The sequence below is a fragment of the Barbus barbus genome, assembly GCF_936440315.1.
Source record: "Barbus barbus genome assembly, chromosome: 10".
Classification (NCBI taxonomy): domain Eukaryota; kingdom Metazoa; phylum Chordata; class Actinopteri; order Cypriniformes; family Cyprinidae; genus Barbus; species Barbus barbus.
The window spans coordinates 5987501-6004584 of NC_136738.1; the positions used below are offsets into that span (position 1 = coordinate 5987501).

The 17084-nt window shown below is 35.4% G+C and overlaps 1 protein-coding gene across 1 annotated transcript in view; it reads left to right on the top strand.

Annotated features, from left to right (window-relative positions):
- LOC306876531 (von Willebrand factor A domain-containing protein 8) overlaps positions 1–17084 on the top strand; it is a 98939-nt gene that overhangs the window by 27048 nt on the left and 54807 nt on the right. Inside the window, exons 15-22 of the mRNA XM_079427803.1 lie at positions 4912–5080; positions 5255–5332; positions 6089–6204; positions 6474–6577; positions 7136–7242; positions 11114–11185; positions 12122–12198; positions 14005–14080. Of these exons, the coding sequence (XP_079283929.1) occupies positions 4912–5080; positions 5255–5332; positions 6089–6204; positions 6474–6577; positions 7136–7242; positions 11114–11185; positions 12122–12198; positions 14005–14080 (799 nt within the window). The remainder of the gene's footprint in view (positions 1–4911; positions 5081–5254; positions 5333–6088; positions 6205–6473; positions 6578–7135; positions 7243–11113; positions 11186–12121; positions 12199–14004; positions 14081–17084) is intronic.

The following is a 17084-nucleotide window of genomic DNA, read 5'->3' on the forward strand; positions in this document are numbered from 1 at the left end:
AACGATTAATCATGATTAAAAGTTTTTATTTACATAATATATTTACAATATATATTTTGAAAATATTTAAATGTATTTACATATATATTTATATTCATATATATTATCTCATGTGTAAATTTATTTAATATATATACATAACATATTTTTCTTAAATATATACACGTGTGTGTGTTTATATATACATAATAAATATACACAGTACACACACATTACGTAAAAAAATATATATATATTTTGGATGCGATTAATCATTTGACTGCACTAATATTTTATTATTAATAATATTTTTAGTAGTAGTATTTACTTATATTTTATTGTACAATACAAAAGTGTCATTATTTACAATTTAGTTATTGATCAAATTTGCACATTTGAGTAAAATTACAATAATAATCAGTATTCGTATTATTAATATTTTGTAATAATAATAATTAATATTATCAGTGCTAGTTGTAGTATTAAATACTCATCTTTTATTTTGCAATACAAATGTCATTACTAATCATGTATTTATTGATCAAATGTGTATATTTTAGTAGAATAATAAGAAAAATATGAATATAATTATTATTATTGGTAGTAGTATTAGTAGTAGTATTGTAGTAGAGTTAGAAACAACAAGTGACTGTAATGGCCTGAGGCAACCGAAGTGAAGGGTTATTTTAGAATTATTTTAGACTTGAGTCTTTCTCTGTATCGACTTTTTCCCTAAAATCGACTATATCTATATTTTTTAAAGCTGATATTTACGAACTTTTCTTCCCAGGGCGATATGCCCCCAGACCTCCTCTATGGGTTTTTGCATCTTTGCTACATTTAACCCCCTTGATGAGTTTTCATCCCTGTTCGTAAGACTTTAAATATAGCACATGATTCCTATACTTTTCATGAGACATGTATAGTGCCATTGCATTCCTTTTGAAACTCAATAGCCCCAGTCTCAATTCATACTGATCACTGAAAAGAGTGACCTGCATTTCTGCTTTTGTGTTCCACATAGGGCTGGGCGATATGAGCAAAAATTCATATCTCTATTTTTTTTTTGGCTAATTTGCGGTATATCTCAATATTTTGTATTTGGATTAAACAAATAAACAAAGTGAATGTAACCATAGGCATATATTATGTGCAAAAAAGGGTTAAAATCACATTACATTCTAACATTGTAACATTGCAGTCTAAAAACGAAAATAATGCTTTTAAAGCAGAAGTTAAATTTACTAAACTAAAAATGAAAATAATAAAAAAAAAAGCACAGACTAATTGAGTAAAAAGGTTGTTTTGATTACCCCATTAGTCACTTTAGAGTTAGTGCTATCATACAAATACACTTAGTTGTAGGTTTAAAATTCTACATATGTCACATTTATTGTCCAACTACAAAGATTTCAGCAAAATGTATATTTTAGAATTATTGCGCTCGTTCTAAATGAAGTCTGTGAAGTTTGCAAAAAAGCAAAAGCTCATGCACTCCTGACAGCAAAATGGAAATATTTCCATGGCTTTCTAACATTTACAGATGGAGAGTACATATGAAATGTAAGTTATGCATTTAGGAAAACAGCACATCTCAAACACATTAAACAGCGCGTCTCTGTCAGCGGCACACGCAGCCTTTCTGTCAGAGCCACTTTAAACTGAAACTATAGGCTTCTATATCTACGAGTTTTTTTAAAGCCCTTCATATAAAGCTTGTAACATGTTTAGAACAAAGCGTATAATGAACTTTCTCCGCAGCAGTTCAGTCTGTGTCCTCCTTACACACTCGTATCAAACTCGATATTAACGGTATTGCTTCATACCGTACTGCTTATAAAAATAAATCGATATATCGTACAAACTCGATATAACGCCCATCCCTAGTTCCACAGAAGAAAGAGAATCATGCAGGTTTGAAATGGCATGAGAGCGAGTACGACAATCAGGGTGTCTTATTGTCTGTTGGCCGTTTGCAAGGATCAGCAATCAACTTTTGAGAGGCTGATTTATCATGTCCCACTATTCCAAAGTCTGTAAATGCTTCTTCACATTTCCTTTTTTCATGTAGTTTGAGTCAGATTGGTTATTACTGTTCTGTTGAAATCTGAAACGGGGTTATTATAGTTAACAAAAACTAAAACCATAAAAAAATGGTTACTTGAAATAGATGTTAACTGAAATCAACTAAAATTTTATTTTATAAAAATAAAAATTATATGTTTTGTTTCAGCTTTTTAACATTTTATTTCACCAGTTGCCTAAACAACATTTCTTCATTTAGTTTAAATTGATGTACTAAAATACCTAAAACTGAAATAAGTTGAGTGTGTTTGTCATCTAAATGACAAACACACTCAACAAAATTATGAAAAATGTAACTGAAATGAAAATAAAAAAATAATAAAAACTCATTTAAAATATTGAAAGAACTACAATTGTATCTTATGCTAAAATAACACTGAAGTTCCATATTTTGACATTTTCTCTAGTATATTACGTGACATGAAATGATTGTAATCTTTGCCACATCTCATCATCACCTGATCAGTGAAATGACAAATCTGTGTGGGTCATGGTGCTGCACAAATCAGTGCTGTTGGAAGTATATTTGTGTCCTGCTGGTGGAGCCCCACCTAAACGGGTAGGAAGGATGTTTGTGGTGGCGCGTCTGAGGTTGAAATAAAGTCACTTCCTCTTCCTGTGTTTCCAGCCGACGTCTCAGACTTCACTTGTGGTCTCTTCATATGGTTCCAACACTGCTCTTAATTAGCTCTCTGCTCTCACATACACACTTCTTACTGTACAGACATATTAATGACGCCTCTAAAAGTCACACTTTGCTCGGCTGCATGGGCAGGGCTGCTGTCTCTGAACTCCTGAGGTCAACACTGTGCTAGGAAGCAGAATATAGGTGCTCTCACAGAGTCAACTATTATTAGCATCATGGTCTGTCTCTGTTTGTCTCTCAGTCTTTCTCAGACTTATTGCATGCAATTTATTGTATGTATTGATGTAATGTATTGTAATGTATTGATTACTTGAACAGTTTTAGCATCACAAAACATGATCTCGTGTGTGCAAATTGTTGAAAACAATGCTTCACAACCAGGATTTTACATTTGAATGAAAGTAATGTTATTAAAATCCAATATTTATTTTTGTTTTATTTTATTTTTTTATTTATGCTATACACTTTATAATATTTTTGGCTATACACAACTGTATAGATTTTTCATTTTTGAAGAAATTAACCCTTTATTATGCATGCACAGATGCATTAAATTGATCAAAAGTGACAGTAAACAGAAAAAAATATCACAAATGACACAAATATTAAGCAGTGCAATTGTTTTCAACATTGATGGTAATAATGTTTCTTGAGCAGCAAATCAGCTTATTAGCATGATTTCTGAAGGATCATGTGACACTGAAGACTGGAGTAATGATGCTGAAAATTCAGCTTTGCGTCACAACAATAAACAATATTTTAACAGATATTAAAACACAAAATTCTTGCTCTTCACCCAGTTCTGAAATCTAAGCATCATGGTCAATGCAAACGCAGTGCATCAAAATTCAAACCAATGGCAACTAGAAATATTGATGTCAAACCTTGATGTCAAAGTTGTTGTTGTGTTATTTTTGTTGTTGTTTTTTTGTTTTGTTTTATGTGTAGTTGTTTTGTTTTTAGCGTTTTGTTTTTGTGTTGAATTTTTTGTGGTTTTGTTTTTTTGTGTGTTTTGTTGTTGTTTTCATTTTATTTTGTGTTCTGTTTTTAGTTTTTTGTTGTTGTTGTTGTTTTGTTTTTTGCTTTTTTGTTTGACATTACAGCCCCTGGTTACCGTATCTCATTTTGACCTTGTTTGCATAAATTGTCTTATAGTTTTCTTGTAGTTTTTCAGTGACACATTGAGTGTTGTGGGTAAAGATGATAGCAGTGCACCTGTATATGATTACTGCTAACAAGTGCTGCATGCAGTAATGATGTGTAAATGTTAGAAACTGGAGCTGATGTCTTTGAAACCAGGGACATGGACTTGGAAGATAGGAAGCTGTTGCTAGGCAACAGGAGGCAGTTGATCTGATGAAGATATAAATGGTGTGATAATGAAGAATCGCGATCGCTCTCTCTGTGTCAGTAGGTGTATCTATGCATTTCATGCAGGGGGTTCACTGTTTATAAATAGTCAGAGCTGTCCAGTGGGATTAGGTGGCGATGCAGCTCGAGCACAAGCTATTGTCAGCGATACAATATCAATGTGCCAGAGATCAGCGAGGGCACAGATCTTGACATGAGCATATCCTATTCACTTTGACAGATGAATGGACTGACTTTACCTCCTCTTGTTCTCATATAGTCATCGGTGATCAGGTGCCTTTGGTTATGCCTGCCCCCGAAACATATCATAATCATAACATAACAGTCATAACAAAGAATGACAGTTGCTGTGACTGTAATGTCCGTTTTCAGGTCACCTGCTCCATTGTCTTGATTGTCTGTGTAATAACGTCACATCAGCTATGTTCAGAATGCAATACCATCTTATTACTTACACTGCCTATTATTTGTATTTGAAAAGGAGAGAAAAAGTGGTCACTAAGAAAGCTGATTGAATATAAACTTCAGTCACTTGTGTCTAATGTTCCCTCTATGGATCCCTCAGAAAGATACACTACCATTCAGAAGTTTGGATTTAGTAAAAAGTTGCTAATGTTTTTGAAAGACAAGTCCATTTTACATGTTCAAAATGCTATAAAAATACCCAGTAATATTAGGGCTGAACAATTTGATCTAAATAAAACTGAAATCGCAATGTGGCTGTTTGCATTAATCAAATCAAAGGCTGTGCTTTAATTAAATAAATATATGCCCTGCATGTCTCAGTGTGAAGTGGCACTACGAGTAACCAGTGCTGATCTTCTCCACAGATCCATCTTCCCAATCCACCCGTCATTCCGGATCATCGCTCTAGCGGAGCCGCCTCAGGTCGGGAGCACCACGCAGCAGTGGCTCGGCCCGGAGATCCTCACCATGTTCCTCTTTCACACCGTCAAACCACTGGCCAAGGCTGAGGAAACGGCTGTCATCCAGGGCATGGTCAGTCACATCACCTTCAGACTGATCTATTATGTCAAATTCAGTAATGTGTTTGATTAAATCTGCTTACACCCAACAAGTTTACAAACTGCATTTTATGTTGAATCAAAATATCATATAGCTTTGATGCTTGCTTTTTGGATTTAAGTATCGTATACATTATTTCTGTAACAGATCCCAAATGTTCCCAATGAAGCAGTGGAGCAGCTGCAACACCTGACTCACAGTCTGAGAAAATCCAACGATCCTACGGTGAGCTTTCTGATGTTAGATCCCCAAAACCTTTGAAGAACAAATCGACGCCTTCAAAGCAAGGAGAGACTGTGGCCCCATTCACTGACTCCAGTGGTCCAAGAGCAGGCTGATATAGATAGATTGGAGTTCTTCATATACCTTATCAGCATATTTGTTTAAGGGTTGCTGTTTATACAACACAACATAAGGTTTCTTGTTTAGAAGGTGCTTACTCTGCTGCTTATTGGTGTTTAAGTTAGCTCTGTCCCAGAAACCTTAAATATCCTGTTGTAATATAGTGCATCAGCAATTGTCCTCTTTTACAGCAGCCTTGGTTAATATTTTTCCATTATAGGAATTTCAAAAAATTCTTAAAAGGATAGTCAACCCAAAAGGGAAAATTCTCTCATCATTTACTCCCCCTCAATGCCATCCCGGATGAATATGACTTGAGTTCTTAAGATGAAAACAAACTGAGATTCTTAAAAAATAATTAGTTTTCATGAATCTGTATTATGCAAATGTTCATGATCTCCAAAGACGATGCTTTAAAAACCTCACAAAGTAAACGCAATGGTATTTGACACAACCTCAGTGGATGAATTAGTGTCTTCTAAAGTGAAATGATTGTACATCATGCTTTACAACGTGTTGACTTAAACCCACTTTTCCTTATAAACATCTGTTGTTTTGCTTTAAAGGACATTTTTGTTTTGTTTTGTTTTGAGATGAAAATTAAATGTTTTTTTTGGTTTTTTTTTGTGCTGTGTTCAGGCCCTGTCCCTTGCTTCTTCATTGTCCACCAGGCAGCTGCTGAGAATCTGTCGGCGTCTTTCTCAGTATCCACAGGAGAGTGTTGCTCACGCTGTGAACAAAGCCTGTCTGTCCAGGTACACAAACTCAAACACATTCATTCAAGCCTCAAAGTCACCACTCAACAACTAAATAACATTCAAAATAAAACATACTCTGCACAAGTTTGTGGCAGGTCCGTTACTGACCAATAATGTTTAAAAACAGGGATTTATTTTTCATTGATGCAGCTGGTGACACTATACCTTACATATTTATTTCCTTTTTTTTTTTTTTTGCTTGTGAAAATCAGAAAGACTGGGAAAAGTGTCAATACAGGACAAATAATGTTTTCTTGGATTTGTAGGTTTCTGCCCAGCCTGGCTCGCTCGGCTCTTCAAAAGAGTCTGATGAACTGCTCAATAGAGGATCAGCCTGACCCAGCATCAGAACAGAGCCATCTCTACACCTGTGAGTTACAGTACAACACCATACCAGAGTTCAGACCAATGCTAAGCTAAACTCACAACTCACATTACAGTTCATGAGAATTTTAATTGAATTAACTACAGGATGTGAAATTATAATACTGAGCAATTCAACACGGTCAGGAATTTCAGTAGTCCAAATACTGTTAACACCAGAAAACAAATTTCTGTGAATTTGATTCAAATTGAATACATTTTATTCTGTTTATTTCTTCTACCTTAAATTCAGTTTCCGTTCTGCATCCTGCTGAATTGGGAAAGCCATTCTCAGTTCGTTTCTGAACTGCACACATCCCCAACTTCAGTGGTTCTTCAGTAATTTTAGCCTGCACTGATATTTTTGTCCCATTTTCCCTGCTGTCTGTAAGAGACTTTAGATTTCAGACATACAGTATACTACAGTATGTGGTGTCTGAAAAGTGTAGATGGGATGAAATAGACTGTTTTTGTGAAGAAAAGAGGTTGTGTCTCCAGATGCTGGTCAGTGACATGGCTGATGAGAATCTCAATTTTTCTTTTTTATTTGTGCTCTCCCTGTTAGGCACAGTAAAAGATGGACTTCTGACCATAGGGAACGTCTCAGTTCCTGTGTACAGCCCTGATGAGAAGATGAAGGTCCCGGATGTGCTCTTTTATGAGAACGTTCAGGTGAGCTCCTTATCTGCTCATTACCGGAAAGAAACATTGTCCTCTTCTCTGGATAGTATGGGGCCATAAAGCACATATATTTAGCTTCATGAGCTGCACCGCTAATTTAAAGGAATGGAATTCTGTCATCATTTATCTGTCTTCATTGATTTAAAAACCTCTATTACATTGTTTCTTTATTTTTATATATATATATATATATATATATATATATATGTATGTATATATATGTGTGTGTGTGAGTGTGTGTGTGTGTGTGTGTATATATATATATATATATACATATATATATATATATATCTCTATATATATATATATATCTTATCAACTCTTATATATAATTTTAACTCTTTTATAAATTTATATTTATATACAAACTCTTATATATAATTTATTTATTCTTGTGAGTGTGAATTATCCCTTTAATGCAGCAAGGCAAGAAATATATATATATATATATATATATATATATATATATATATATATATATATATACACACACACACACACACACACACACACACACACACACACACACACACACATATAATTATAAATAAGACTAATGGTACAACCAAATAACAGAAAAACATACAAACCTGATTGGATGAGCCATGTTTGAATAGAATAGCAGATACAAACACACACACTAGTTGAATTCTGTATTTAAACATCAAGATGCAGTGTTGCTTGGCAACCAACAGTTACACCATATTTACACATACATACCACATTACCCACCAGCCCTGCTTTTTATTAACATGGTCAGAAGTAAAGTTTGTGATTATTGCAGTTGCGGTTTCCACAATAATCACACGGGCTGCCAAAAATGGTTTGGTTTGGCATTGAGGAAAGCTCAATCCGTCTCTGTCTGTCTCTGTCTAAGCCTTGTAAATCAACTGGGTGTTTTGCACAAAGGTCAGATCTCAGAGAGGACCCACAAAAGAACACTGGCCAACACACACGTGCATACACAAGTACAACAAGATCTCAACAGCTTCACAGTCAATCAGGATGTAATCATACTTCATTATTAGAGATTTGAAGGTCTTCTCACTACGGCATGTTCAGTATTCAAAGTTAAGCCTCGTACTTCTCAATCAAACCACATTGTTTCTCTTCCACAACTGGAGATCTAATTATATAGACAGTACAAACAGAATAACAAAAATTACTGTTTTCCAAAAAAGTTTCAAATACGGTTTCAAAAACGTAAATAAAAAAAAAAAGTGTTTGAAACATTGGGCACAGTAGTGTAGCACCCATAAAATCTGTTTAGCATAATATCATGCAGTAATAACAAAATATGACATGTTGCCAATGGTAATATTCAGTATTGCTGCCACACTGTATGTGTGGAATTTTGTCTCATGCTCAATTGCTGAGAGATGTGAGAAGAGAACGAGGGATGACCCAGATATTCCTCCCTCACTGCCACCTCTCTCCTCCCTTCAGAGGCCCAGAAAGAGGTGGAGGAAATAAAGTTACTCTTGTCCCACTTTTCCATGACCTGCTTTTTGTCTTTCGAGCACTAGAAGGAGAAGTGCAGTAGTCCACTGAGGCGGAAACGAGGACACACACCCCCCCCAATATGGCAAACTCTTGTGTCCGCTCACATTTCTCGTGTTGTGTAATGTGTGATTGCAGCAAACAGCATCATCCATGTGTCCTTATCATACTGAAAAAGCACTTTGTGTCTTTGCAGCCTCATAAACAGAAAATTCAATTCCTTGTGTCATATCCGAACCAGAATTCATTTTTGCTCCCTTTTATCTATTCAGCTTTTGTGTGTCTGAAAAATGTAGGTGACCCTCTCAGGCATAATTGATGCTTGTGTGTTTTCATGCTTTACTGCAGGATCAGTATGAGGTAGATCAGGTCACATGACATACAGTGGACCACAATAGTCTGAGGCCATTTTGTGAAAACACTTTTTTTTTAACAAAAGGGATGGTTCACCCAAAAATGAAAATTACCCCATGATTTACTCACACTCAAGCCATCCTAGGTGTACACGACTTTCTTCTTTCAGATGAATACAATCAGAGTTATATTACAAAAAGTCCTGGCTCTTCCAAGCTTTATAATAGCAGTGAATGTTTTTAAGATTTTGATGCCCAAAAAAGTACATCCATCTGTCAAAAAGAGTATTTCACACTGATCCGGGGGTGGGGGGGTGGGTTGGGGGGGGGTGTTAATAAAGGCCTCTGAAATGAATTGATGTGTTTTTGTAAGAAAAATATCCATATTTAAAATGTTGCATTGCAGTAGATGACGTAGGATGTAGTTGAACACCGTGATGAACACAGAAGTGCAGAAGAGAGAGCAAAGCAAAACACGGTCACTAATTAGAAGTACAAAATGAGGATTTGTAAAGAAAAATGTCGGATGATTTCGATATAAGCCAAGAGGAGACTGGTTTTCCTTTGCTGATAACGAAACTTGGTTCTCTGGACACTAGCATATTCTCACTAGAGCTTATGCTACACCTATATCCTTGACCCCCGTTCACTGCCATTATAAAACTTGGAAGAGCCAGGACATTTTTTTAATGTAACTCCGATTGCATTCGTCTGATAGCAGCACTTGCCTGACATATAAATGTGCTAATGATCTCCAGCATGGTTTCAGAAAAAAAAAAACATCTATTCAAAGAGTCACATGATCAATGTCATACATTTACACTACCATTCAAAAGATTGGTCAGTTGTTTTGTTTTTTTAAACCATAATATTGAGCAAAAGGGACAAAAAAGCTTTTATAATTATATAACAAATTCAACAAAGAATGCTGAACAAAACAAAGTATCACAGATTCCACAAAAATGTTAATCAGTACAATTTTTCAAAATTGATAAGAAATGTTTCTTGAGCAAATCAGCATTTTGGAATGATTTCTGAAGGATCATGTGACACTGAAGACTGGAGTAAGCTGAAAATTCAGCTTTGACATCAAAGGAATACATTTTAAAATATATTTAAATACAAAAGTCATTTGTAATAATATGTGACCCTGGACCACAAAACCAGTCTTAAGTCGCTGGGGCATAATATAGTAGCAATAGCCAAAAATACATTGTATGGGTCAAAATTATCCATTTTTCTTTTATGCCAAAAATCATTAGGATATTAAGTAAAGAGCATGTTCCATGAAGATATTTAGTGAATTTCCTACCGTAAATATATGAAAACTTTAATTTTTTAATCAGTAATATGCATAGCTAAGAACTTCATTTGGACAACTTTAAAGGCGATTTTCTAAATTTTTTGCACCCTCAGATTCCAGATTTTCAAATAGTTTCATCTCGGCCAAATATTGTCCGATCCTAACAAACCATACATCAATGGAACCCTTATTTATTCAGCTTTCAGATATGTATAAATCTCAATTTTGAAAAATTGACCCTTATGACTGGTTTTGTAGTCCAGGGTCACATATTTCACAATATTACTGTTTTTACTATATATTTGTTTTATTCGTGATCTAGAAATACCTATAATAACCACCTAGAAAAGTAGACTAACTTAAAAAGATGATTTTTTTCAGCCATGCAAGTCAAATTATAATCCTGGTTTTAATTAAATTACATATATAAGTGCTTTAACAAAAATAGGACTTTACATGTTGCCTTTTAAACCCTTTTGAACACTGTCCTGGTTTACTTCCATTGTAAGTGTTACTGTAACTTGGATTTTCTTTAAATAAAGCAGAGTTAAAAGTTGGTAATCCTTCATAACATTATTCCACCAAAAAGTTGTTGTTATTGTACCTTGATTGTCCTTTCAATAAGTTGTCTTTTTAAACTTTGTTTATATCCAGCTTTAACTACTTACTGCTCTCACTATAAAATGTTTTGTCTGTTTGTTCACAGCACATGATGGTGATGCAGGACATGCTGAAGGACTTCCTGTTGGGGGAACACCTGCTTCTTGTGGGCAACCAGGTAAATGAGGATTCCCATCCTCAGGACAGCAGTCTGCAGAGACGTCTGTCCATTCCGATACCGAGAGCAGAGCCAGACGTACAGTAGACTAGCCCAGAGCGGTGGTGTCGTGCCATGAAGCACAGCTGCGTTTATAAAGCATCTGCCCACCAGCTACAGGGTCAACTAGAGCTCAGTGTGCCCTACGGCGCCTAGGCGCTCGCCCACGCTCTGCACTTGAGACTTGAGGCTGTACTGCGTTTGTGTATGGAAAGAGAGTGGGCGTCCTGACTGCTGTCACTTCAGTTTAAATGGATAGATTGATTGACGCACAGAACACATGAATGTGTGCTAGACATACAAAATGCAATAGGGGACCTGTGAATACACTAATTTTCAAAAGTTTTTTTTTTATGCTTTTGAAAGAAGTCTCATGTCCATTGAGGCTACTTTTTTTTTATTGAATATACAGTAGAAACAGGAGTATTGTGAAATATTACTGTAATATTCTCGGTCACACTTTATTTTAAGGTTCAATTCTCACTATTAACAAACCATTAACTACAACTTTTGCCTCTATAAACTCCTAATTTGATGCTTATTAATAGTAGGTAGTTGTTAGGTTTAGGTATTGGGTTGGATTAGGGATGTAGAATATGGTTGCACACAATATGTGCTTTATAAGTACTAATAAACATCCAATATATTAATAACGTGCATGCTTATAAGCAACAAGTTAATAGTGAGAACTGGTACCTATACTAAAGTGTTACTATATTATCCTAATATATTTTAAAATGTAATTTATTCCTGTGATGGCAAAGCTGAATTTTCAGCATCATTAGAAACAAGATGAAAGAAAATAATACAGGGTCAGAATGACATGAGGATGAGTAAATGATATATTTTCATTCGTAGGCGATCTATTTCTAATCTATGTTCTTACTCTGTTCACAGGGCGTTGGGAAAAACAAGATTGTTGATCGATTCTTGCATCTTATGAACAGACCGAGAGAATATCTTCAGCTTCACAGGTAAAATAAAGAAGTCCCTTGAGTTCTCCTCAAATAAAGCCCTCTCAGAAAGGAAGACCTATTATCAGAAACTACTCTCCTGTAGACTCGATTAGAACCTGGTTACAAGGCCACACCGGGAATGGCCCATATCCGCTGACATCACATGCAGCTTTTCATCATTAGTGAATAAGTGAGTAATGTATCCTCTTTGTAAATGAATAGAGGACACATTTATTCATCAGAACGATAAGCATCTGGGCACGGATGCATCATATGAGTGTTTTCTATTAGAAGGTGAAACTTCCTTTTGCAGACTCACCGAGTGCCTGAAATAAAAAGATCTCCTCTCTGAGGCTCGAGTGAGCTATTTTAATCCTGATAAATTAGGACACCTGTCGACAGAGCAGGGGGAACTTTTAAGTTGTACTTTTGCCTTTGAAGAACTGCAATTAAAGGAGTAGTTCTCCTCTTACCTTTAACCTTGTTCCAACCCCATTATTATTTTTCTTTCTTCCGTGAAAAGTAGTACACAAAAGTAGATGCATTCTTTTGATAATCCCTCTCAAATTGCCAAAAAGAGCAGAACATGCTCAAAAAGCTGTAGTTTTTCTTCAGTTCTCAGTCTGGCCCCCAATTAGACAAAATACTGGGGGCTCGTCCGGGATATTTTGGATTATGAGGGTACAGTAAAATATGTACAGTAAATAAAGTCTAAATTTATTGATTAAATTTGACCAACATGACATAAGCTGTTTTGTAACGGTTAAATATTCATCTGTATTTTCTAATGCCAGCATAAAGTATAAAGTGCTTATAACGGGGCTCTCACAGTCACTGAATATGTTAAAATGCACTAGCATTGGAATATTTGGCATCAGTAAGAATTAGTTTTTGTTTGTTTGTTTTAACTTTTATAATGTTGCAAAAGATTTAAATAAAAAAAACGTTCTATTCATCAAGGAATCCTAACAAATGCGGTACAGTTTCTGCACAAATAGGCAGCACTGTTCTCAACATTGATAATAATAAAATAAATGTTTCTTGAGCAGCATAATAATGATGCTGAAAATTCAGCTTTGCATCACAGGAATAAATTACATTTTAAAATATATTAAAATAGAAAACTTACTTTAATTTGTAATAATATTTCACAATGTCAGTGCTTTACTGTATTTTTTATCAAATAAATGCAGCCTTGGTGAGCATAAGAGACTTCTACTGCCCCCAAACCTTTGAACAGTAGTGTATCTGAAATTTTAAAATGGTAATTTCCAGCCCTGAAAAAGACATGTAAAAGAAACTGCATTTTTAGTCATCCTCAGCAACTAATCTGCTAACTTCTTTGTAAGTGCAATCTGATTTGTTATCCATTTATCACAAACAACTGGAAAAGTCAAGGAAACTCATAAGATGTCACTGTGTCTGTCCCATCTATGTGGTGCAGAGGTTGATGTCATCTTGAAAGTTTCTTCTTGAAAGTTAAACCAAAGTCAAACTCGCATGTATTGTGGCCTGGTTAGCGATTATGAAACTCTTAAATTAGACTAAAGTAATCACTTCAGGGATTCTCCTTTCCACTTAGCCCACAGAGATATGTGTCACATTTCAAACCTGCACAAGAACTCAACAGCGCTCTGTCCATCACATTGAATTTAGGTCAGTTTACTTTATACTTCTATAGGACCCGTAAGTATGAATCCGCAAATCATCTCACTCTCTAGCGATATTATCTATGATTTAACTATGAACAGAGTCACCATTTACAGTGCATGCATGATGTTCATGATAAACACAGTCTAAGCTCTGATTTGTATGCTTCAACAGAGACACTACAGTCCAGACTTTAACACTGCAGCCCTCTGTGAGAGATGGCATCATCATCTATGAAGACTCTCCATTGGTCAGTATTCACCTCTGACATTATGGCTCTGATTCAAACCTAGTGAGCCGCCCACACAGACATGGGTTTAGTCTCTACGTCTTTGTTCAAAAACAGCGGTTTTCAAACTTTCTGATGCCAAAGACTCTCAAATATAATGCTCCCTTGTTAGGGGCCCTCTTCCTGAAATATAAAGACAGATTTATACTTTCATGTATAAACACCCATTTACATTGTGTATAATAGTGAAATGTTAGATATGTTGTAATTAGCTTTTATATTGCCATTTGTACTAAAGCACATTGTTAAAGGGATAATTCACCCAAAAATGACAATTCTATCATTAATTACTCACCCTCATGTCATTCCAAACCCGTCAGACCTTCTTTCATGTTCAGAACACAAATTGATATGAATTTGAATAAATGAAAATGAATCTTTTTGATGAAATCTGAGAGCTTTCTAACCCTCCATAGACAGCAACTTTTACTATAATAAAACCATGGTTAATTTTCCTAAGGGAAGATATACACACATGAACCCATTTTACAGACTGTAATCTTGCCTTATACACAGAGGCATTGTCATGTTAGAATAGAAAAGGGTCCCGTCCAAACTGTTGTTATAAATATTAGAAGCACACAACACAATTCCCTAGAATATAATTTTATGCTTAAACATTATGATTTGTTCACCTGGAAATTACTAAAGTAGTCAAACCTGTTCATTAGAAGGGGGTGTCCCAATACTTTTGGCAATAGTGTACTTAAATATTATCTACTCGTCCTGGTCTTTGTCCTCCTTATTGCCTGTGCACATATTTTCTGGTTTCCATGGCACATCACCTTGCAAATGAACGTGGCTTTCCGTATGACAGCATGTTGCATGCTTTCTTTTGTGCAAACAAGTCAGTTCAGGACCATGTCCAAATCTGATATCAGCCACATTTCAAAGCATAATGTGAAGAGCCAAACAAAAATGTAAGATTGACCACCTCAGTGGTTCTGGGTGTCCTGTGATCTCCTGAAAATCAGTCATGTGAAGTGTAAACTTTGCATAGTGATATTTATACATCTATCAGCAGATGGTCCAGACCACTGCTCCAGCGAGGACAAACATGTTGCCAGCTCACACCCGGAGGACGCCCCAGCACAGATGAGGGAAAAAGCGTTAAAAATTAATGAATGACCTCAAGGACAGTGTGTTATAATCCTCCACGCTGCTCGTTTCTGAAGTCGGCCTGTTGTTTTGTTAGCGTGATGGTGCCATTTAGACGTTGTTTGTGAAGCAGGGTTGCGGGTGTTCTCTACAAAAGGCTTTTAACGATGTCTCTGCTCGATACAAGGTGGAGGGAGATGAAAAGCAGGCTGTGACTCGGAGTTTGGCCCCTCAATTAGCACCCAGCGGCAGCTCTCAGGGTATAAATAGTCTATAGGCTTTGAAGCCCCTTCTGACGCCTCATCTGATATCAATGCTTCCAAATGGTCTCGCATTGTGCCAGGCTGATGGATAAAAGCAACAAGAAAACACCCCTCGCTCTCCGCAAACCACCTTTCAGCTCTGGGTTGTAAATAACAGGCGCTAATGTCACCTACATGTCAGAGTTGATGAAAACAAGCTGAACCACGGCTATAATCTTCAGCTCAGATGATCTGGAGATGGAGTGCAATGGTTCAAATATGGGAAAAGAAAAGCGCGGAAGCCAAACTGTTTTGTTTGACATCTGTATATCAGCATCTATTCAATATTGGAATCTTTTGGCGTCCCATGATTCAGATTGATTTCAGTTCAGCAAGTCATGATTTGATTCCATTCAATTCATTTAAAGTGCCCCTATTATGGATTTTTGAAAATTACATTTCATTCAGTGTGTAACACAGCTCTAAGTGAATGAAAACATCCTGCAAAGATTTAAATCTGAAAGTGCACCGTGTATAAAGTTATTGTCTCTCAAAAGAAAGAGTCGACTCTGAATCATTGAAACGAGTCGTTTTTAAAATGAATCCCAAGCCTTTGCATGTTGATGTTAACATGAAACATGAGGATATTGCCCGCCCACTTGTTGGTCTTTTCGCGTTGGTCTGAATGAAAATGCTAATTCATTCTTTGCCACTAGGTGCCGCTTTTGGAGCGGTAAAATAGCGATTTCCCCGGTAACGGCTGTAAACAAAGCAGCACTGCTCTCACAAACACTGCTTTATCAGGCATTACAGGCATGATGAAATTAAAATTTGAAAAGTTAACGTCAATCATTACCAAATTAAATGTAAAGATTTTACATTAAATATTTTAGTTTGGGCTGGTTGTTTTCTTTAAGATGTTTAAACAATTGTACAGTCCTTTTCACATCCAAGAGGATAGCCAATCAAAAGAGAGGTAATTTACATAAAAGTCTTAAAGGTACACAACCATTCAAAAGTTTGGGTACTGCAAGATTTTTTTAATGTTTTTGAAAGAAGTGTCTCTTTCTCATCAAGGCTGCTTTTGTTTGATCAAATATACAGGAAAACAGTAAAATTGTAAAATATTATTGTAGTTTGAAATTGCTATTTTCTATTTGAATATATTTTAAAATGTAATTTATTCCTGTTATGTCAAAGCTGAATTTTCAGCATCATTACTCCAGTCTTCAGTGTCACATGATCCTTCAGAAATCATTCTAATATGCTGATTTGATGCTCAAGTTAACATTTCTTATTATTATTATCAAAGTTGAAAACAGTGAATATTTTTGTAGAAATAATGCAAAACAGTTTTCGGGATTATCTGATGCATAGAAAATTCAAAATAACAGCGTTTATTTCAAATACAAAATCTTTTTTGATTTTTATTTTTATCTTTAGTGTTAGTAAAGACATATATAATGCATACTTGCTGAATAAAAGTATTAATTAAAAAAAAAAACAAATCTTACTGACTCTGAACATTAAACGGTGGTGTATTTCAGGTGAGCAGTTGCTGCTTAATGTTTTTATGGAAACCTATATATGTTTTTTCCAAGTTGATGTTTTAATAGAAAGTTAAA